General features: G+C 35.3%; 1 protein-coding gene across 1 annotated transcript; it reads left to right on the forward strand.

The window, feature by feature from the left end:
- Positions 1-1,936: 1,936 nt before the first annotated feature.
- LOC126823429 (uncharacterized) lies at positions 1,937-24,615 on the forward strand. The gene is made up of 6 exons (XM_050552273.1): positions 1,937-2,072; positions 2,270-2,389; positions 4,287-4,564; positions 6,460-6,565; positions 10,753-10,963; positions 24,282-24,615. Exons 1-6 carry the CDS (start codon positions 2,015-2,017, stop codon positions 24,568-24,570), a joined length of 1,062 nt encoding a protein of 353 aa, XP_050408230.1. The 5' UTR covers positions 1,937-2,014; the 3' UTR covers positions 24,571-24,615.
- The last annotated feature ends 619 nt before the right edge of the window (positions 24,616-25,234 follow it).

Genomic DNA, 25,234 nt, shown 5'->3' on the forward strand with positions numbered 1-25,234 from the left:
AATATTAAAGGGACTCAAAATTGGTAAACGGCCCTAAATCAGTTATAAATAAATATCTCATTTATTATGTTGTATAAATTTGTGTCAAATAAATAGATCTCTTTATATACCACCCTGGCAATCTACCATATGCTCCCTTCTCATTTTTGATGCCACAGTAACATTTTCAGCCAGGAGCCCATGCATGCTTAATCCGGCCCTAATGCCACCTGCAATCAAAATTAGAATACACTTCCGCTTCGTTCTCTATAGCAAGTTTTCTCGTGGGCGAAATTGGGGTTATGTCGCGAATCGGATTTAATCATGAAATGGATAATCGAGACTATGTTTTTTTATCGTACCGACTTTAGTAATGATGATCGAGGCTAGGTCGAAAATTCAATCGCTAAAATCTCTGTTCAGAGTGGATCAATTTGACTGAAATTTTGAGCAAATTGCCTTTACATTATCTAGTTTTTAACTATTATAGCGAGAACTGCCAGCTGTTTATCTAATCTGCCATAATGTATCTTTAAATAGAGTTCAGACGATCCAAATTATACCTGCTTTAACAAGGTACGTAAATTTGAAAATGTCAGAATATATTTTGCAATTTTGCACCCCCCGATAATATATTGTAATTCTTGTTAAATACCCCCCCCCCCCCCCTTTCATTTAAAACATGTGTGTGCCATTCATATTTGTTCTTTTTTCAAGGTATGTAAATGCAAATGTGCCAGAAAATAATCTACATTTTATAGCAAGCATTAAACACACTTTTCAGCAGTATATGAACCGATATTACGAATTTCTTTGGCTTTAAATACCCCCACCCCCACCCCCAATTCATTTAATAAAGTGTAGTATCGTGAAACTTTGATCTTTTTACAAGGTATGTAAATATAAATGTGCCGGTAAATAACTTGAAAAGTTGTACAGTACTAAACTCTAGTAAGAATTAAGGACTATGAATTAAGACCTAAGAATTAACAACATCGAATAAAGAGCTGGTTGGCCTTATCTTGTCTAGATATTGATGCATTGTGTCCTATTTGCTCTGAGAAAATGGACATATCAGAGAGACAATGTGATCCAGATAGTACAAAAATGTTTAGATATTTTTGTCAACAAAGACTACAATGATCACTTTTGTAGAAATGGCCAGGGCTTTAACAAAAATGATCAGTTCAGAGTAGATGTTTTGTGGCACTAATGGCGTGGTTATTACATAAAGGCCTGGGTAACATTAATTGTTTTATATTGGCGATGATGTTACAAAAATTATGAGTATCACAATTCTCGCGTTTTTACATGCACTGAAAAAAACCCTGATATTGAAGTATATATGTAATCACTTTGGAAATGTTGTCGAGGTAGTCAAAAGCCGGCATCTCTCTCACCATGTGTGTTCATGTTGTTTCTGGTCTTGTGTTGCTACTCGGGCATACACCATGCACTTTTACAGTCAAACTACGGCCTACTCTTAATTTGAATACCACCAGCAAAGGGCACTTTTACGTGCATGCCAACGTGTTCCCTCCAACCACTAGACTCTGTCCCTTGTCAGGTCTCATATCCTGCACCACTGACAAGGCAAAACCACATCGGAAAATCCCAAGGAAGTTTCTTTGGCACCAACGGGATGGAACCTGGGCCCTCCTCCACTGGTTAGCGAGCCAGCTCCTTACTCACTAATTTTTTATGCATTTCCCTGAGAGTAAGTCAAAGACCCCCCCCCCCCCCCCACACACACACCATTTTTTTTTGTGTATATATATATGGTCCACCAACGTCACCTTTATGTTTCATTATTGTTTTCTAGTTTTTGAACTGTCAATATTGTTGACTAAAAAATGTAAATATGCACGTATCATTAGAGCAGCTGGTAATGCATAATATATCATTGGTTTCCCGTCGAAAGGTGTCGATATATTCAAATGTATTGAAAAGTTTTTCCTATATAAGAAATTACGAACACTAAACCATGCATTTCAACTACAAACCAACCACCAACTAACAGAAATAAAATTACACAATGTGGCAGTTAGCAATATTCTTGCTAGTATCACCAATCGTGGTTCATTCCTTCGATGGTAAGTTTGAATTTAATCTGCATCCTTTTGTGTTAGCAGAGTCTTATGCGATCACAATGTTATGTCTTTCCTTGGAAATTCGATATGTAAATGTAATATTGCTGCTGTATTCGTTGAATTTTTTGTGTGCTTTGTCCATTTATGCAATACTTTATTATGTCTTAATCCACAAAGAAACATTCTTATATCTGTTACAGGTGTGCAATGTGGTGATTATAAATGCGTTAATGACGTGAACGTATTTTGTAATACGACTACCAATACATGTCAATGTAGGCCCGGTTATATTGGAAATGCCCGACTTAGGTGTGTCATCGGTAAGTGTAGTATATTTAGTCAAACAAGAAAACTTGAAGTGTATAAAGAGTCGCGCTACTAGATTTTTGAATGATCATAACAGGCGTGGAATGCATTGCAAAATGAAATGGGGTTTAACGTTCTACTTTTCTGTACACACTAATACAGGCGGGGATACGCCATAATGTTCGATGAAGGATTTTTTGCCCAGATAGCGGCGCTGCGGCCTACTCTTATATCGAATTCTAACTGGCAAGTGTTCCTTTACGTGCAAGCCAGTGTGTATGGAACCGCGATTTTTCGTCACGTCCCGACGACTTGACACTCGTTCTTGCACCACGAACCAGTGGAAATCGTGACGGAAAAAACCCCAGTGCGCTACTATCTTAGTTACTGAGCAACCGCGGTCCCCGGAATGTATTGCGAGTCATTCATATATAAATCAGTTCTATGTTTTCTTATACATTCGTTTATTTTTTATCTGGAATTGATGAGAGGCGTTTTCTGCTAGGCTGTAGTGAATATTATTATATCTTTTGGGTTGTACCCCATGTCTTCTTATGATTTGACCAATTGGAAGAATGTATAAGACAAAAAGTAGAGGTCCCAATGCAGATCCTTGCGGAACACCTATTATAACAGCACAGGGTTGAGACACAGGTCTGTGGCCTGTTTCTCGAAATCTTAACTAAAGATAAAATCCAAATTTTAGTAGATACTTTAATTTTGATTGGCTAAGCACTAAAATCAATCTAATATTATCCAATAAAATTACTAAAATTTGGATTTTATCTTTTTTGCACCTGTTGTATTCTATCTTGAATGATATGCCTTTATCCATGACAGTGCGACACCACAGATCCCAACTAAACATTCCAGCCTTTGAAATAGAATACTATGATCTATAGTATCAAAAGCAGCACTGAAATCCAAAAGAACTAGGTGCACAGCTAGATTCTTATCCATTGCCAGGTCAATATCGTTCTTAATTTTAAGTAGAGCCGTCTATGTGCTGTGATCTCGTTGAAGATTGAAGCGATTAGTGTAAATCATTTTCAGACGGATAATTTGAAATTTGAGAAGCAATGTGACGTACAAAATGAACAAATTTGTCCTGTTACTACAAACATCGCCATTTTTAGCTTTGGGACAGATACAGGCTGGTTCAAATAGTACATCGATATTTGACCTTCTGGAATATTTGCTGCCCAGAGTATGCATACAGCCGATCGATTCTGTCCTCATGATCTCTAGAAATTAGGGTTGCAATGGCAATAACGGGTAATACATTACGGTTAATATTTGACCATAGAGAACGATTTTTCTGGTGGTGGGGTGGGGGGGGTAATTAAAAACAAGATTTCATAACAATAAAGACAAAAAAATTGTAAAAAATAAACAGGCCAAGCGAATCTTCAATAAGAAATCGTTAATAGGAAAATAAAGACATGACATCACTTCTTGTTTCTGTTCATTAGGGAAATCTGGGGCCTTATTCATAAAATATTTTGAGAATACAGCCATTTTATTCGCTGAGCTTCGAAATCCTAGTACAGATTTTAACTGTTGGCCATTATGAAAATATTTTTCGTTTAAAATAAAATTGTCGATTTCATTTGCATTTTATCTGATATATAGAACGGCATTATGTACTCGCTGAAATTCTATGTAATCGGTTTTGTGCTCCACTGTCGACATGGTAAAACTAAAATATGTAGTCTTCCGCTTAAATTCTCCAAAACAAAAACTGAATCGTATAGTAGACGTTGCCCCATACCAGATCAACCCAATTCGATACTTTATTTTAACCTTATTCAAAGAGGAAGCTTATAGACATCAGAACAGGAAATGTTTACATTGTTGTCAAAGAAAGTTAGCTTTATTTGTAAACCACATATCCTTTCCATTCTTTTTCAGACACAATGCATATTTGCACAATGATGGGTGATCCACACATCAGAACATTCAATCACGAGGACTCTGCCATATATTTTCCATGCACCCAGATTCTGTCTGAAGGTGATGTTCCAAGAGCACCCCCACAGAAAAATTTAAATTACCAAATAACAGCCATAACCAAAGAAGTTTACCAAGCCAGATATGCGTCACAAATAATGGTTGTTGCCCTGTTAATTAGACTATTTACTTTTGATAACAACGAAATAGTGTTGCGTTGTGACACAAATGGTTGTTGGGTAAGTTCAAACTAGCATATATAATAGATGTCAGGAGATATGGTAGTTAAACTAGTAACGGGACGTATGGGGTGGGTGTGTCGACTAGAGGGGCAAGGTGCGAACATTTTATTGTGCTACACATACTATCAACCTCCTTGACTTGTCACAAATGACTGCAATAAGGGCATTTTGGACCAGTATCAGATGGGTTCTCTTCAAAATGTATTGTAACATACGCCTTATAACGTAACTATTTTGTTACACACAGGTAGAACATATTTTTTTGCAACCGATTCAGTGATGGTTGCCCGCCATATTCACAACTGAGTGAAAATGTCCCAAATGCGGTCGCACAATTCACCACAAACCACCCAATTTCACCATTATTTCAACTATAATGATATATATCTTGGTCATCTTTCATAAATAAAAATGGCCTGAAGATGTTCAGTACGAACAGAAAGCGCTAGCCGTTAAATTATTATTTAGAGCGAGGGTATACCGACGACGACATGTCACTTTCCGTTTCTTTTTTATTTGAAGAGTATATTTGATAATAATAATATACTGTTGTGTATGCCAAATTGGCATTTTAATTTAAAATCAAAACGTTTTTGTTTCAAAAATGCCCCTGAAAATGCAATTTACGGTTGTAAATTAGACGTGAAAAGAACAGTATAATTATTATCAAATATCGATAAAAATTATTTTTCTTTTAAGTTGAAATAATGGTGGAAATGGGTGGTTTGCGTAGATTTGTGTGGATTTTGGCAAATTCTGCTACCCGTGAAAATCCCCCCAAATACCAAAACTAACTAAATCCACATAAATCTACATATTTATTGCTTTAGCACATCGGGTCAATGGTCGTCGCACCTTTGTGTCTTCTATTGGTGTACACAATCATAGGCGTACGAGCTGGGGGGGGGGTGGAGCTGAGGGAGCGGCCGCCCCCCCATTTTGGGCACCAAATGCTGGGAAAATTTGGGCACACAATTGTACTTTGTAAAAGTTGTATAAAAAAAATATTGTCCAATTTAACAACGAATTTAAATCCAGAGTGTCTATAGTAAGGCAAGTAAATAGAAATCTTAAGACTCAATTTAAATCCAGAAATCTTAAGACTCGTATCCTCTATTGTTTGGAGTACAGTAAACAACGAGTTACAGTTACATAAACAACTGTTTTTAGTTGGGTATATTACAAGTAAATAAAATTTAATTCTCTTTTATTGATGATTTAGAAATTAAGAACTTATTCATTGCAAAAGAGAATATATATATATATATATATATATATATATATATATATATATATATATATATATATATATATGTGTGTGTGTGTGGGTGTGTGTGTGTGTGTGTGTGGTGGAATATATATTTTTCCATATGCATGAAATGGTAGACACTGGCAAATTTTACGTCGTTTTCTGAGATTGTTTGGTGATGTTACCATGAAGTATGGGGGGGTTGGATGGCTGAATGGTTAGCGTGCGCGCGCTGTATCATAAAGTCTGTCATTGAGTCAACTGGCGTGGTTTCGAATCCCCGGTTGTACGTGACAAGGAGTAGGGTCGCCTGTCCAACCTCGTGGGTTTTCTCCGGGTCCTCCGGTTTCCTCCCACTGCTAAAGACCCCTATGCGCAAGCGAATTATTGAAATAAAATTAAACCATATGTTAGTCCCGAAATGACCTAGTTTGTGTCGAGTGGACGTTAAACCCCATTGCTCTCTCTCTCTCCCATGAAGTATGCCCGATTCAGCGAAGATTATTCAGTATTGAAAATTGATTGGGAAATGCCCGCTCGTATATTTGGGTTGCCCGAGATGAAATCCAAACATGACGGAATTATCGATGAATGCCTATCGGCGAGTATAGGTTTAGCATTTTCTCTTTGTTTTCTATTCCAGAATAATGCTGCCCCATATCAAAAGATTACCAATTTTGTAAATCAGTCATTGGCAGTTGACGTTACACGTGATGCACCAAACGGTCAAACAGTGGTTAATATTCAAGGTATTTTAAAATTTCTAAAATAATGTAACCACATTAGGCATTTAAGCAGTGAGCAGTGGCGTAGCCATCGTCATTGTTGGGTGGGGCTAGCGGATTCGACCTCCACCACCCACTCCAACACACACACACACACACCCACACACCAATCCTTTCGAAAATACATCACACATAGCCAAAATATAATAATTATGTCAAATAAGTGTTGAATTGTTTTCAATTGCAGTATTTATCTGATACTACCTAAGCTGTGTCGGGTTCAGTGCTAGGGCCCTCAAGGAATTAGGCCCGGCATGCCAACACAGACAGTCCGACATACTTGCTCAGAAAATTTAGGACAAATCAACAATATTTTGTAGAATTGTGGGATTCAAAAACACAAACAAATTCGTTTGAATTGGTCTGCCATGATTAAATTCGCGCTTGTGCAGACCGGAGGTCACAGGTTCGTGGCTGTGCTTAGCCAATATTCAAAATCTAGGAATGGAATGTTACTGTAAACGATAATTCTTGCTGTACTTCAATTAACGAACTAAACTGTCAATATTGATACCACTAAAGTTTTTGTATTTAACATACATAAACAATTATTACATAAAATTGGTTAATACATAATTGAAGTACAGCACGATTTTCGTTTACAAACATTCCATTCCTTAATTTCGAATATTGGCTATTGTTCACGGAAGATGCTAATTGTACGCCGGTTGGGGAGGTTCGGGTGTTTCCGGAGATCAAAATGGCCGCTTTATATTAATGAGAATGTATCTATAATTAAATATTTCATCAACATATTGTTGAGATCATAATGTCCCTTTTTGAGGTGTTGAAAATATTTCATTGTCCGTTTGAATTGATTACGAAAAAAATAGTGTGAAGTCGTGATCAGCCATATTAGCGATCTCGTCTTCCAGAGAGAAGTTTGTTGTTCGTTTACCCCTGGGAAAAATTGTCGGCTATCCGTCGGCCATTTTGAATGTCACGTAATGTATCCTTCCCCCGGACGCTTCACAAAGATTCAAGATGGCGGCTCAAACTTGCGTTTCTTAAGAACTTTCGCTCATATCGCCAAATCATTAACATTGCGCACAAAAAACAGTTCCAGGTAAATCATCAGATCTGCTGTTTTCGAATGAACTTTTGATGTCAAGATGTTGAAAATGTTCCAAGGATCATTAATATTATGTAACTCGTGCGACGGACCTATGCCAAATTGCCGAGAAGTCGGGGGCATTTCAGTCATATAAAACAATATGAAATAATGGGGGTAATTAAAGACCACATAAGATGGCCAAATTTCTTTTTCGCTACGTATAGCCAATAGTTACTATATCCACTTTACGGCAAGCTCACGCCAATCTGATTAAAATTAATTCGGCTTTTAACGTTTGAGTATCCGACACGCAAAAACGCTTTTCAATTTTTCAATTGCGACCTTAATCCGGTTGATTGGCTGGTAACGTCACAGGCACTACACATAGTATATACGGTTCATTCCCATATCGCCGACTCACCGAGTTTTAGGGGAAAAATTTTGGTCGATGTTATGGGAATGAGTGGCCAAGAACAATAGACCCAAGCTGAAGGATAAACCTCATTAAGCAGATAATTTTGGGAGCATTTATTTTTATTTTTTTAAATTTATAACAATCTATATATTATTGCTCTCCGGTATGTCGACCCTCTCTTGTCAGGTAAAAACAGAACGATCTTGAATCAGTGCGTGGCTGGCGTATAGTTGATAAAAAATTCGTGGGCATACATAAAATGTTCCATCGCCAAAAATTACATTCGAGTCACACAAAGACTCAAGATTCTGTCGTGTGGTAAATCCTAAAATTTTCTCATCGTTACCATCACTGATAAATAAAAACTGTTCTCCGCTATCTGTTTGTTGGAAAACGTCGGGCACAACAATGAGAAATAATCACAATGAACTGAATTTCGATCACCTGTCAGCTTCATGTTGAACTGCAGCCTATTATTTTATTAATTAATGAGTGAGTTGAATTGACAAAATTCAAGTTCATGTAATTTAAGTGAACTATATTAATTTTATTAATTAGTGAGCGAGTCGACTTCTGATAAAAATCAATTTCAGTGAACTATATTAATAATGACTGGTCCCTGCCTCATTAACGCTTTTAATCCGTTTTGATCCCATCAAAGGGTGCCGCGGTCGACTTTCCAGAATTCGGTGAGTCGGCGATATGGGAAGATCCCTTATATACATTATCTATACATAATATATCACTACCTGTACAGTATATCTCTGATATACACATCACGGTCCAATTAACACGTGACTGGCCTAATCATAATCACCGAATTATCGTCTTGTACTGTTATAAATTAGACTTTTTGTGATTGGAGTATTTTCGAGTGAATTTAAAATGCTTTATCATGCCGTAGACCAATTTAAGCGTCCTTTGTTTAAAAAGGTCACGTGACAGATGAAGACGACCCAAGCAATTAGCCCATTTACCGGTAATTTGGATAATATTTGATTTCCCAAACTATCTCTATATAAGCACAGAAATACAAATAGTGGCAGTAATTTGTCGTTATTGGCTATATATAATTATAATAAGCATTTCTATACACAAACAATTTATATCGTAACTCCATTTGAAATTCACGGCGAATATTTAATTGTTGAATGACTATGCATAACAATAGATCGCCCTCATTTCTCAGCCAATCAACGCTGGGAATCTTATTACCGTGTACGGTGCCATGCATACTACGGCCGTAGTAACTGACGTTAAATTTTGGAGCGACAATTGCATCGAATAATTTATATTCAGATTTCGTATCAAGTCCATTAAATATTGTCTAAACGCCAATCAACAAATAATACGAGGCTACTTTATTACAAAAACATCGGTGAACAAATCTAATTGATTATTGGGTAAAAAATAATTATAAACAACTGATGAGTAATGTACGATTCAACCATTAGTTGTGGTGTGGAGAAATGTTTGCAGCAAAGTTCCCCCGTAACTTGTGTCGTTCGTTCGTGGAGTTTTAACACGTTCTACCTAGAGTGATGTCTTTGATCGGGCGGGCTAATAATAACCAAATCAGCATTCTTAATCCAACATCTTTACTTGTTAATTAAATGTGTGTGCAACGCTAATCATTATCTACATCGATATGTAAATTAATTTATGGTCCCATGTCTGCAACTTTAGTCGGATTGATTAATGATAGATATTAACGACAGTACACTTTATCAATACACAAAGATAGTTAGATGACCGTTCTCAATCTCTTTATTCTAACGTATAATATTGAGATATTTGTTCCTATTTCATTTTTACCGTCGATTTCAGAGTAATGAAGTCAAATCCACATACAGAAAGAAAGACGCCGTACGATGACTACAGGAAATCGAGCTACGGATCGTCGTTAAAAAATCACGTTTCAGTCATGTTTGACTTTAATGATTCATTTTGCACGACCACATCTTTTACTTCTGTACTCTTTTACTCGGGGAAATTAGAACCACAATACTCTTCTGACGGAAATATATTTCGAATCGTTTGGACTGCACACGGTGGTAGAGTGGCTCTTAACAAAAAGTCACTTTAAAACACAGTTTTAAAATCGCTGTTGTGAGAAGAGAGGGCGGGACATTATAAAACAAATTATAAATAGGATCTTAAATTAAAATAAATTACAAAACAAATTATTCCGCAGTCGATTGTTTTATTTAATTAGGGGATTAAGGGGTCAGTCAAGCGTTAATAAATATACACGCCAGCGGTATATAGGTAATTAAGGAATAATCATTCCGAATATGCATTCGGTCACTGTGACGTCACTGGCGTCTGAGGGGATTAAGAGTGTTTTCGATAATTGGCAAAGTCGTTTTTACGGGAGGTCTATTTTTGCGACTTTGAGTGAAGATAGCTGAATTAATTTCAATCAGATTGGTGTGAACTTGCCGTAAAGTGGATATAGTAACCATTGGTTACACGTATCTCAAAGTTTCCAGACCCATCTTATGTGCACTTTAAGGTATATTAAGAGTAATTAAAATATTGCTCACTGAATTAAGCAACACTGTTGGGATTCGCACGACGTATTAAACATTTAGTATTGCACTGAATTTATTAATTGTGAGAATAATAATTATTTAGATTTAACTGAAATTCACCCTACTATAATATCGCCTTGTTTTACAGGGTATGGACCCGAAGTTAGATTCCGAGCAGAAGACGGCTCAGTAACCATCGCAATCCCACCAGATACAGTGCCTAATGAACAGTTTCCAGGACTGTGTAACAGACCGGTTGACCCCGTAACATTTAACGCAGATACAGCCACAGGACTATCTCTGAATTACAACGACTACATAGTCTACGTTAATATTGGAAACATTAATCAGGATTATGAGTAAGATTCTTTTTTTTTATCTGACTGGCGGTCTGCATGTCTGTTTGTAAATGTATGTGTATGTAGCACTTCCAGTAAACCAGTAATTAGGGTTTCACACTGCGTAGCTTGTGTGAAACACTATTGTTTTTGTTAAAATTATTATTAGGGTTTCACACTGCGTAGCTTGTGTGAAACACTATTGTTTTTGTTAAAATTATTATTAGGGTTTCACACTGCGAAGCTTGTGTGAAACACTATTGTTTTTGTTAAAATTATTATTCTTATTATTATTATTATTAGGGTTTCACACTGCGTAGCTTGTGTGAAACACTATTGTTTTTGTTAAAATTATTATTCTTATTATTATTATTATTCTTCTTTTGTTTTGAGTAGATCTCAGCAACTGATTGTCGGATCGTTACGATTTCTTCGGTTTTATCGGAAAAGTGGGTGTGACTTAGAGGATAAAGCTATTTTGAACGTTCTGCGACAATGCGAAATGTCCGAAATCACCGAAGCTATCGTTTTTAGAAATATTGCAGTAATTTTAACAATAATCATTGGATTTTAACTTTCGATGCATTTTGGCATAGCCGGAGACGGGGCACATAGCTACGCTACTTTTGATTTTTGATTTTCGGCAAATCTTCGCAGATATTAGGCGCTAAATTTAGAAAATTTAAATTTTTACAAAAAACTTTTTTATTTATGAATATTTTTTAATCGTGTTTTACACAAATATAACGAGTCCTCTGACTTGGGCAAAAATGTGAAAATTTTTTGTCTCGGTAATTTTCCTTGGCCCCCATTGGCTAATTCAGTTTTTCAGTCCTAGATTAATTATTTATTGTTCGATTTGTATAAAACAAAGTTCATATGCCCCGTTGTCTCAATTGTCATTTTTTTTGTTACCAATAGTGTTATCTGTCGGCACCGGAAGTGGCGTAAATTGACAAAAAACTACAATTTTGACAGTTAGGTACCATTTTTCGAAAGCAAATATTATTTTTTTCAAATCTGGTATAACTGAAATTGTGCGCCTTTTAAAGGCGCACAAAATGTTGGGACCATGTTTTTTAATTTCGATTCCGTTTTCGGGCTATTTCGATTAAAAGGTGAAAAAAGGTGTAAAATTAAGCTATTTACAACCCATCCAGCGTTTTCATATTTTAAAATATTACTTCGTAACTTTCATAAACTCGTAGCAATAATCTATACGGAGAGAATGTATGTGAAAATTAATTTGTAATATGCGCAGTTGCCGAGAAATGGGCAATTTTGCATGAGTCACTTTTTACGCTAGTTTGCCTGTAAAAGAGTCAATTATTATTCGATTTTCATAAAAGTGACACCATTTGATGTGTAATGTCAATTTTAACTAGGTCAAACCAATTTAACATTTTCAATATCACCGGAAATGACGTAATTTGGGCAAAAATTGTATTTATAGCCTTCGAAACCAGTAATTTATTCAAATGAGTCATATTTGTTATTTGTTTAAAATTTTGATATTTGATTCAAATCAACTAATACAATGAACCCTTACGATCATATAGATATCACAAAATGGTTTCTAACTTGTTCAGTTGCGGAGAAATAGGCAATTTTCAACAGGTCACTTTTTAAGGTTTTTTTGTCAATAAAAGTGTCAATTATTATTCGATTTTCATGAAATTTTCACTGTGTGATACATAATGCCATTTACGATTTCATACAAGTAATTTAAGATTTTCATTATCACCGGAAGTAACGTCATTTTGGCAAAAACTGTATTTTTAGCCTTCAAAACAGATATTTTATTCAAATGAATCAGATTTGTAATGTTTTTAAAATTATGATATTTGATTCCAATCAACAAATAGAATGAACTCATTCGATCATACAGATACCTCAAAATGGTTTCTAACTTGTACGGTTGCAGAGAAATAGGCGATTTTCTACAAGTCATTTTTCAAGGTTTTTGGTCTATAAAGGTGGCAATTATTATAGGATTTACATAAAATTTTCAACATGTGATGATGCTATTTCTGATTTCATAAACCAATTTAACATTTTCATTATCACCGGAAGTAATGTAATTTTGACAGGATCACTGACATGTAGCAAATGAATTGGTTGCTGGATTTGGTTGTTTCTGTGTCCATTTTATTTCATGTGTGCAATGCTTATGTGGAAACCTGTTTAACGGTTTCATTGGTACCGGAAGTGACATAAGTTCAAGGGTAACGTGGCACCGGTGAAACCCGTCATTACTGCTTCGCAGTTCTAGTTCTTCTTTTGTTTTGAGTAGATCTCAGCAACTACTTGTCGCATCGTTACGATTTCTTCGGTTTTACTGGGAAAGTGGGTGTGACTTAGAGGATAAAGCTATTTTGAACGTTCTGCGACAATGCGAAATGTCCGAAATCACCGAAGTTATCGTTTTTACAAATATTGCGGTAATTTTAACAATAATCATGGGATTTTAACTTTCGATACATTTTGGCATAGCTGGAGACAGGGCACATAGCTGCGCTACTTTCGATTTTTGATTTTCAGCAAAAATTCGAAGATATTAGGCGCCAAATTTCGGAAATTTAAAATTTTACAAAAAACTTTTTTATTGATGAATATTTTTTACTCGTGTTGTGCACAGAATTAAAGAGTCATCTGACTTGCGCAAAAATGTTAAAATTTTTTGTCTCAGTAATTTTCCTTGGCCTCCATTGGCTAATTCAGTTTTTCAGTCCTAGCTTAATTTTTTATTGTTCGATTTGTATAAAACAAAGTTCATATGCTTCGTTGTCTCAATTGTCATTTTTTTTATTACCAAAAGTGTTATCTGTCGGCACCGGAAGTGGCATAATTTTACCAAAAACTACAATTTTGACAGTTAGGTACCATTTTTTGAAAACAAATATTATTTTTTTGAAAAATTATATGACTCAAAGAGTGTGTCCTTTAAAGGCGCAAAAAATGTCGGAAGCAGTTTTTTTAATTTCTTTTTCATTTTCTAGCAAATTGGATTAAGAGGTGAAAAAAGGCGTAAAATTGACCTATTTACAACTCATTCAGGCTTTTCAGATTTTAAAATATTTTTACGTAACTTTTATAAACTTGTAGCTATAATCCATACGAAGAGAATGTATGTGAAAATTAGTTTGTAATATAAGCAGTTGCCGAGAAATAGGCAATTTTGCATGAGTCACTTTTCACGTAATTTTGGCTGTAAAAGAATCAATTATTATTCGATTTTCAATTTTCTTTCGCCATTGGATGCCTAATGCCATAGTGGACTATGTCAAACCATTTTACCCCTTGCGCTGCCACCGGAAATGACGTCATTTGCTCAAAACTTAAATTTTAGCCTTCAAAAAACAATATTTTATTCAAATGATTCGTATTTGTTATTTTTTTCAAATTATGATATTTGATTCTATTGATCAAATAGATTGAACCCATACGATCATACAGATACCACAAAATGGTTTCTAACTTGTACGGTTGCAGAGAAATGGGCGATTTTCCTTAAGTCACTTTTCAAGGTTTTTGGTCTATAAAAGTGTCAGTTATTATTCGATTTTCATAAAATTTTCACCATATGATATCTTGTGTCATTTATGATTTCATAGAACTAATTTAACATTTTCATTATCACCGGAAGTAACGTCATTTTGGCAAAAACTGTATTTTTAGCCTTCAAAACAGATATTTTTTTCAAATGAGTCTTATTTGTATTGTTTTTAAAATTATGATATTTGATTCCAATCAGCAAATAGATTGAACCCATACGATCATACAGATACCAGAAAATGGTTTCTAACTTGTACGGTTGCAGAGAAATAGGCGATTTTCTACAAGTCACTTTTCAAGGTTTTTGGTCTATAAAAGTGGCAATTGTTATTCGATTTACATACAATTTTCACCATGTGATGCCCTATGTCATTTCTGATTTCATAAAAGTAATTGAACATTTTCATTATCACCGGAAGTACAGTACACTTACATGTAACAAATGTATAAAATGAATTGATATTGCTGGATTTTGTTGATTCGGCGTCCATTTTATTTGATGTGTGCAATGCTTATGTGGAAACCTGTTTAATGGTTTCATTGGTACGGGAAGTAACATGTTTAGGGTAAAGTGGCACCGGTGAAACCCGTCATTACTGCATCGCAGTTCTAGTTCTTATTATTATTATTCTTCTTTTGTTTTGAGTAGATCTCAGCAACTGATTGTCGGATCGTTACGATTTCTTCGGTTTTAGCGGAAAAGTGGGTGTGACTTAGAGGATAAAGCTATTTTGAACGTTCTGCGACAATGCGAAATGTCCGAAATCACCGAAGCTATCGTTTTTAGAAATATTGCAGTAATTTTAACAATAATCATTGGATTTTAACTTTCGATGCATTTTGGCATAGCCGGAGACGGGGCACATAGCTACGCTACTTTTGATTTTTGATTTTCGGCAAATCTTCGCAGATATTAGGCGCTAAATTTAGAAAATTTAAATTTTTACAAAAAACTTTTTTATTTATGAATATTTTTTAGTCGTGTTTTACACAAATATAACGAGTCCTCTGACTTGGGCAAAAATGTGAAAATTTTTTGTCTCGGTAATTTTCCTTGGCCCCATTGGCTAATTCAGTTTTTCAGTCCTAGATTAATTATTTATTGTTCGATTTGTATAAAACAAAGTTCATATGCTCCGTTGTCTCAATTGTCATTTTTTTGGTTACCAATAGTGTTATCTGTCGGCACCGGAAGTGGCGTAAATTGACAAAAAACTACAATTTTGACAGTTAGGTACCATTTTTCGAAAGCAAATATTATTTTTTTCAAATCTGGTATAACTGAAATTGTGCGCCCTTTAAAGGCGCACAAAATGTTGGGACCAGTTTTTTTAATTTCGATTCCGTTTTCGGGCTATTTCGATTAAAAGGTGAAAAAAGGTGTAAAATTAAGCTATTTACAACCCATCCAGCGTTTTCATATTTTAAAATATTACTTCATAACTTTCATAAACTCGTAGCAATAATCTATACGAAGAGAATGTATTTGAAAATTAATTTGTAATATGCGCAGTTGCCGAGAAATGGGCAATTATGCATGAGTCACTTTTTACGCTAGTTTGCCTGTAAAAGAGTCAATTATTATTCGATTTTCATAAAAGTGACACCATTTGATGTGTAATGTCAATTTTAACTAGGTCAAACCAATTTAACATTTTCAATATCACCGGAAATGACGTAATTTGGGCAAAAATTGTATTTATAGCCTTCGAAACCAGTAATTTATTCAAATGAGTCATATTTGTTATTTGTTTAAAATTTTGATATTTGATTCAAATGAACTAATACAATGAACCCTTACGATCATATAGATATCACAAAATGGTTTCTAACTTGTTCAGTTGCGGAGAAATAGGCAATTTTCAACAGGTCACTTTTTAAGGTTTTTTGTCAATAAAAGTGTCAATTATTATTCGATTTTCATGAAATTTTCACTGTGTGATACATAATGCCATTTACGATTTCATACAAGTAATTTAAGATTTTCATTATCACCGGAAGTAACGTCATTTTGGCAAAAACTGTATTTTTAGCCTTCAAAACAGATATTTTATTCGAATGAATCAGATTTGTAATGTTTTTAAAATTATGATATTTGATTCCAATCAACAAATAGAATGAACTCATTCGTTCATACAGATACCTCAAAATGGTTTCTAACTTGTACGGTTGCAGAGAAATAGGCGATTTTCTACAAGTCATTTTTCAAGGTTTTTGGTCTATAAAGGTGGCAATTATTATAGGATTTACATAAAATTTTCACCATGTGATGATGTTATTTCTGATTTCATAAACCAATTTAACATTTTCATTATCACCGGAAGTAATGTAATTTTGACAGGATCACTGACATGTAGCAAATGAATTGATTGCTGGATTTGGTTGTTTCTGCGTCCATTTTATTTCATGTGTGCAATGCTTATGTGGAAACCTGTTTAACGGTTTCATTGGTACCGGAAGTGACATAAGTTCAAGGGTAACGTGGCACCGGTGAAACCCGTCATTACTGCTTCGCAGTTCTAGTTCTTATTATTATTATTCTTCTTTTGTTTTGAGTAGATCTCAGCAACTGATTGTCGGATCGTTACGATTTCTTCGGTTTTATCGGAAAAGTGGGTGTGACTTAGAGGATAAAGCTATTTTGAACGTTCTGCGACAATGCGAAATGTCCGAAATCACCGAAGCTATCGTTTTTAGAAATATTGCAGTAATTTTAACAATAATCATTGGATTTTAACTTTCGATGCATTTTGGCATAGCCGGAGACGGGGCACATAGCTACGCTACTTTTGATTTTTGATTTTCGGCAAATCTTCGCAGATATTAGGCGCTAAATTTAGAAAATTTAAATTTTTACAAAAAACTTTTTTATTTATGAATATTTTTTAATCGTGTTTTACACAAATATAACGAGTCCTCTGACTTGGGCAAAAATGTGAAAATTTTTTATCTCGGTAATTTTCCTTGGCCCCCATTGGCTAATTCAGTTTTTCAGTCCTAGATTAATTATTTATTGTTCGATTTGTATAAAACAAAGTTCATATGCCCCGTTGTCTCAATTGTCATTTTTTTTGTTACCAATAGTGTTATCTGTCGGCACCGGAAGTGGCGTAAATTGACAAAAAACTACAATTTTGACAGTTAGGTACCATTTTTCGAAAGCAAATATTATTTTGTTCAAATCTGGTATAACTGAAATTGTGCGCCCTTTAAAGGCGCACAAAATGTTGGGACCATTTTTTTTAATTTCGATTCCGTTTTCGGGCTATTTCGATTAAAAGGTGAAAAAAGGTGTAAAATTAAGCTATTTACAACCCATTCAGCGTTTTCATATTTTAAAATATTACTTCGTAACTTTCATAAACTCGTAGCAATAATCTATACGGAGAGAATGTATGTGAAAATTAATTTGTAATATGCGCAGTTGCCGAGAAATGGGCAATTTTGCATGCGTCACTTTTTACGCTAGTTTGCCTGTAAAAGAGTCAATTATTATTCGATTTTCATAAAAGTGACACCATTTGATGTGTAATGTCAATTTTAACTAGGTCAAACCAATTTAACATTTTCAATATCACCGGAAATGACGTAATTTGGGCAAAAATTGTATTTATAGCCTTCGAAACCAGTAATTTATTCAAATGAGTCATATTTGTTAATTGTTTAAAATTTTGATATTTGATTCAAATCAACTAATACAATGAACCCTTACGATCATATAGATATCACAAAATGGTTTCTAACTTGTTCAGTTGCGGAGAAATAGGCAATTTTCAACAGGTCACTTTTTAAGGTTTTTTTGTCAAAAAAAGTGTCAATTATTATTCGATTTTCATGAAATTTTCACTGTGTGATACATAATGCCATTTACGATATCATACAAGTAATTTAAGATTTTCATTATCACCGGAAGTAACGTCATTTTGGCAAAAACTGTATTTTTAGCCTTCAAAACAGATATTTTATTCAAATGAATCAGATTTGTAATGTTTTTAAAATTATGATATTTGATTCCAATCAACAAATAGAATGAACTCATTCGATCATACAGATACCTCAAAATGGTTTCTAACTTGTACGGTTGCAGAGAAATAGGCGATTTTCTACAAGTCATTTTTCAAGGTTTTTGGTCTATAAAGGTGGCAATTATTATAGGATTTACATAAAATTTTCAACATGTGATGATGCTATTTCTGATTTCATAAACCAATTTAACATTTTCATTATCACCGGAAGTAATGTAATTTTGACAGGATCACTGACATGTAGCAAATGAATTGATTGCTGGATTTGGTTGTTTCTGCGTCCATTTTATTTCATGTGTGCAATGCTTATGTGGAAACCTGTTTAACGGTTTCATTGGTACCGGAAGTGACATAAGTTCAAGGGTAACGTGGCACCGGTGAAACCCGTCATTACTGCTTCGCAGTTCTAGTTTACTAATTAAGACTGGACATTTTTCGTAGATTAGAGAAACCTGTGTTTCCCTTACAAACATTCAAAATACGATTTCTATTTCATAGTCGTGAAGGTCCCCTTTGCTTATATTAGTTGTTCAATGGGCATTATACACAGCACTTCTTACTAGAATGTTTCTATGAGAATACCTTATTAAATTATTTTACAAAACGGTGTCACCTGATACTTTAACAAACATAATGGAGTTATGTCCCCTTTTTCATTCGTAGATAAATCGTAGACAGTTCTTGAAGTTCGTGAGCGATTCTTATTTTGTTCGTAGTTCGGCCACGAAAGTTTTTGTTTGTCAAAAACTTTCGTGGACGGTCTACGAAATTCGTAGATGTATTGTAAACCCCCCTTCGCAGCCCTTTCTTATCGTCTGTAACAGCTTCCTATTCGATTCGTTAACGAATAAGAAAATTAACCGTCATTTCCTGCATCTGTAGCCATTCCAAGAGCTATTTGGCTGATATTTTCGTCTAAGTAAACGTTCGTAAATCGTTGAAAAAGAGCCTTAAAATCGAGCAAAAAAGCCAGTTGAACACGCGACTCGAAAATTGTCATGGCGAGCGAGGCATTATGATGGAAACAACAAGAATTCGTTTGAAAGTGGAAGCATTAATTAGACGAGACAAGTGTTTGAGTCGATGGTTTGAGTCTTTTGGGATCCCCGCAACCCGTTGGGAACGGACATATTTTGGTTCTGAGAAAAGGCACTTTCAGCAGTAAAAAGGGCACTGTCGAAAATTAGGAGGGGGGGGGGGCTCCGCCTCTGATCTGTACCAGAGAGGAAATACAAATTATTCTGCACACTATCTTGAATGGATGGCCAAACTTACGATCTTACTTCCAAGTTAACGTTCTATAATGCTCAAGATAGCCAACGAATCACATCTAGAGGGGTCTTCTTTTAGCCAGGTCCTGAATGTACAGACAACCAAAACAAAATGCAGAACCTCTCAACCCAACAGTTACATGTACTCCATGTCTACCTTACCGTGAAGTTTTAAGTGATCTATTCGAACTTGAAGGCAAGAAAATCTGATCGTCGTAGACTACTACTCCAGATTTCCAGATGTCATCGTATTACGACCAACAACATCACCAGTTATGGAATCCATCTTCTCCTGTCATGGTAAATCGCAGATTTTCAGATCTGGTAATGGTCCCCAATATTCTTCAGAGGAAGGTATCGAACACAAAACTTCCATTCCCCACTTTCAAAGCAGGATCGTCACTTAACCCAACTATTATTGTGAAGCATTCTGAACATCTGAGACACGCTTCCTGCGGAGAAGAATCTCAGACACAGTCAATAGCCATGATATCCATATCACGTGATCTACATATCACAGGTCATGACATTGACGTCAATGGGTCATGAGGTCAACAACACGTTGCATTGTAAACAATAGGTTTATCTTCAGCATTGTTTCTTTTGCACCCATAAAGACTATAATTCGTCCAGTCCCAACATGTTCTCTCTTCTTCCAATGATTTTTCACAAAAATAACATCTACAACTCATAGAATTGGCGTTGTCTAAAATGACAGCGTCTGCGAATGGTTGTTCATAGAGGCTGCCATCTTGGCACTATTTTGTGCGTCGGTCGTGTCTATTTCAGATATACACAATCAATTCTGTTGATGTTTTTAGCGTTGGGATTGACTAATAGTTAATTTATTTCAGTTCCAAAACAAATATTTTAAACTTTAACGCAAATTTAGAAAATAGCCAAATTCTGGCTGGGATTACTGAGCAAAATGGCCATTCAGTGTATACGTGCGAAAAAAAAAGCTAGCCACCAATTAATTTTCGTACGTTAGTTACGTACGATTGGGAAGGAAACCCAGAAACATGCTGATAGCAACCAAACCAGCCTTAAACCCTATATTAATCAACGAAAGGGAATTACATAAAACATTAAGAATGGAAAAGATAGACAGAAAACCTATTATGACTGAAACAACGGAACCAATTCGAATGGAACCAACAGAAGACAAATCCTGGAAACCAGCAAAGTAGTAAAACATGATGAGAATCCACGATCATATATTGTGGAATCTGGTGACAGACGTAATCGTAAACATTTGCGAAAATTTATAACCAAAGCAAACTTGAAATATGATTTGGATGATGAATTACTAGTGTCAGATTGGGAGTCAGAGGATTAACAAACCAATGGTGAAACCCCTAACTTCCAACCTAGCGAAAGTTCACCAAACACCAACGATAACATTTCGTGAAAGTCAAATGTGTCAAATATCTAATGCGTTGAAAATCTCGAAACAAACTATGATAAAGAACCAGACATTCAACCAAATCAGAGTCGGTTAGGAAGTACATGTACTCTCCTCTCTAATTGTGAGAATTATTGACCTATTAATAGCAGTTAGCTAGTCACAAATTTAGTTGTGTAAGTTGTCTTGTAATCTCGTTCGTCATGAACTGATGTTTATCTACATTCTCCCCATACGAGCATTTCCAAATTCATCCATTTTCATTCATTCATTATCTCAATCATTCCATTCTCTCATTTTTAATCTTCAGTTTATTGCTTCTTTTCTTTAATAAAGGGGGTATAACATTATTGCTAGGGACGCCCTCAGTAATTACATGTTATTGCATGTTCTGCGTGTACCATTGTCAAGCGTCTGGTAATAGACACGTGGTTAGCCATCTTTGTATGATTTACAATACCCCTTCCCCCCCCCCCCCCGGGGTCTGATCTAAATATTAAGAACACCTGCAGATTTCGCCAAGATGATATTGCAGTTACACCCCAGAGCTTTGATTCGGTGCATCGGGAAAACATCTTAAAATGAAACCCCCATCGTATTACACAGGCCGCGAATTTATGTTATGACAGCCCATATTTATTACCTGAAGTTACGTGCAGCAAGAACAAAGGCCACAGAAGAGTTAACGCAACATTTACGTTTCGGAGAATGGCGAAACTTTTGCTGCTTTACTCGATTTACTAATCGGTTGTAGACCCCCATTTTATAACAAATACTATAACTATAACAAATGAAATCGCGACACTTGGGGTGGGGACTTTATACTAATTGCGTTGATAATACTATAAAAATGAATTATAACTGACTGGCACTGCACCGTTTGATACTCCGAAAATTAATAAGGTCAATTCTTTTGTCGACCAAGCTACCTTTCATAAGATGTACGGATGGGTGGGTGTAGAGAACTATGTCTTTGTGTACCCTACGTAGGTCGCTACGTATTAAAGAAGACATTGAGTGAGCTTGATCACCCACTATTTGCCCTATCAATCTTTGGAATAGGAGAGGGGGGTTGGGTGGCCGAATGGTTAGCACGCTCGCGCTGTATCATAAGGCCTGTCATTGAGTCAACTGGCGTGGTTTCGAATCCCGGTTGTACGTGACAAGGAGTAGGGTCGCCTGTCCAACCTCGTGGGTTTTCTCCGGGTCCTCCGGTTTTCCTCCCACTGCTAAAGACCCCTACGCGGAAGCGAATTATTGAAATGAATTTAAACCATATGTTAGTCCCGAAATGACCTAGTTTGTGTCGAGTGGACGTTAAACCCCATTTTCTCTCTCTCTCTTTTGGAATAGGAGAACATTTCTCCATTTTACTTTTCAATGCAGCCCTTTCATATCCCTATTAGAGCACGCAACGTTCTTAAAAAATTTTATATACATTTCAATATAATGCTCTATAAAATTAATTACATTTGTTGTCCTAGCGAATGTAACCATGCCCGGTTTGGTGAAGAGTTCCGGGCTCATGCGATTAATGAAATAAAACCCTCATTCTTTCGTCGAAATTTTCTTAATGTACGATTTTTGTGGCCATGTGTTTTTTATCAGAACTAATAATTCGTATTTGTGTAAATGCTACGTAGAGCCGTATGAGAGTAGAAAGTAGCTAAGTCTCTAACTCAATACCATTCAAAGTCTTCGACACTGAAAATATGAATTATTTTTCAATTTAAATCAACATTGGTTGTGATCTTACCGGGAAGAGATGGGCGTCTGGTATCTAATATTTAAAACAAAATAAACATTTTACCATTGATACCATAACGCTTTTCAGCACCATTTGTAACACGAGGCTAGACACATGTCAAACGGTGGCCCCATTTTCCTAGAGTTTTACGTCCACTTCCACCTAAGCTGATATCGTATCGCTGGAGCATGTGCAATAAATACTATCGGTGTATACTGGAATAACCAGACGTTAGAGATTTCCATTCGATTGAGACTTCTGGGATATTTTAACGAACTTAATTGATTAGAAATTACAGTAAAGCCAGAAATATTGAATGTAAATCAGTTTATATACATTCATTTAATATTATTATATGACTTGCTACCCATTTGTGTCAATTTCTAGGTCAAGAATATAAGCGATTTAGCTCTTTTAAATTTTACTGTTTTTTAACGTGTTTCACGGTGTTATATTTTCGTTCTATTTTTATAAAAGTATAAAGCTTGCAATAAAGTTCATAATAGATTTTCTCTAAACTGTTGGATATTTTGACAACGATTTTAGAGCTAACACTGATGAGGACTTCTGTTGATGGATGCGTCATTGTAGCGGTATAGAAATTACTTGCAAACTACAATATTTTGAAATATAAATCTTTAATAGAAACATCAGTCCAAAAATGGTTAAATTCCGTTCAGTATTTACAATGATGTGTGGAATTTAAATATCATCGATCTATGTTGTTCGCTATTTAATAAGCCCACCGCCATTTTGCTGTCTGCGAATATATTTACTGATATTATAGGCTTGTTTTAAATCCGATTGAATCCAAGCCGAAACATTATCTATATTGGTATTTTGATTTTGTTTTCTTAATTAAATGTTAAATAATTAATCTAAATTTTACTCCGTGAGACATTGGATATTTTAGAGAAAAATGCAAATGACGCATGGTTACTTTAATCGCTGACTTACAAACCGAGTTTATTGTGTATGACAAAATTGGTCAATAAGACTATACAAACTTGTCCTTTGAGGAGATGTATTTGATATGGTACTTCACTTTATAAAAAGCCCGATTACCTCCCACTGCTAAAGACCCCCTATGCTCATGCGAATTATTGAAATAAAATTAAATCATGTGCCCCAAAATTACCTGGGCTCTGTCGAGTGGGCGTTAAACCCCATCTCTCTCTCTCTCTCTCTCTCTCTCTCTCTCTCTCCCCCCCCCCCAAAAAAAAGAAAATAAAAAGCTCCACCAAATTTGCAGTATAACTGCAAGCACTGGGCCAAACTTTCTTTATAAATAAAATTGATTCGGTTTAATTTTTTTCTGTATTATCTATATTTTCAGAACAAATCCTCAGTGTAAGAGAATTTATACTACTACATGTAACCCAACACAAACATTACAGAGGGATTCTGTGAAATTTTGTGCTGATGTCTTCGCTGACCAATCTGTTAAGGAATGTTACTACAATTACAGAAACCAGAATGGTAGTGTTGTTCTGTTTGATTTCAACAACTGCCATGAAGCAATATGTGGGACAGCCGTACCAACCGCTTTTTGTAATGATGTTGTAATGGCGTGTGGTGTTGACAAGATTCCTGCAGATGCAGGATGTCCTCCTCCTGTTAAATAACTCCAAAGGAACATTTCAGAATGAATAAACGTTTAAATAAGTGAAGACGAGTTTTCCTTCTCTTTTATATAATAACCCCACAGTCCACACGCACACAAACATCAAGCTTATACCTTCCGATATATACATACGTCATTCTCTACTTTGTAAAAAATATTAATTAGCCTGTATTACTGTCATTATTTTAAATAAACAAAAAAGTGGTATTTAGGATACCTCTAAAGTACCGTAGTAAAGAAAATAACGACACATACATCAAACTAACCAATTTAAATTGAAATAAACACAACAGTTCTATGGATAACAATTATTATATTTAATTAAAGCTACGTTTCAACAATGATTCTCTTGTCGTTATCAAGCACAATACTGATACAGACAGAAGGAGTGAAATATATATACTATGTACAATCAAAACATTCAATGAAACCATAAATTAGGAGAACAGTGACCTTTGATCTTATAATGAAACCATATGCAAAATATAAACCTCTAATCGTAATGTACACATAGATGGAAACCACTTAATTAATATGGGATTATAACCCTAGATGTGTGATATGGACATTGATTGACTCTTGTGTGATTATAATACCTAGCCGTACAACTGTAAACAAATATTTTTATATGTTAACAAGTTACAGAAACTGCTTAATAAATGTCC

This window comes from Patella vulgata, chromosome 1, assembly GCF_932274485.2.
Source record: "Patella vulgata chromosome 1, xgPatVulg1.2, whole genome shotgun sequence".
NCBI lineage: Eukaryota > Metazoa > Mollusca > Gastropoda > Patellidae > Patella > Patella vulgata.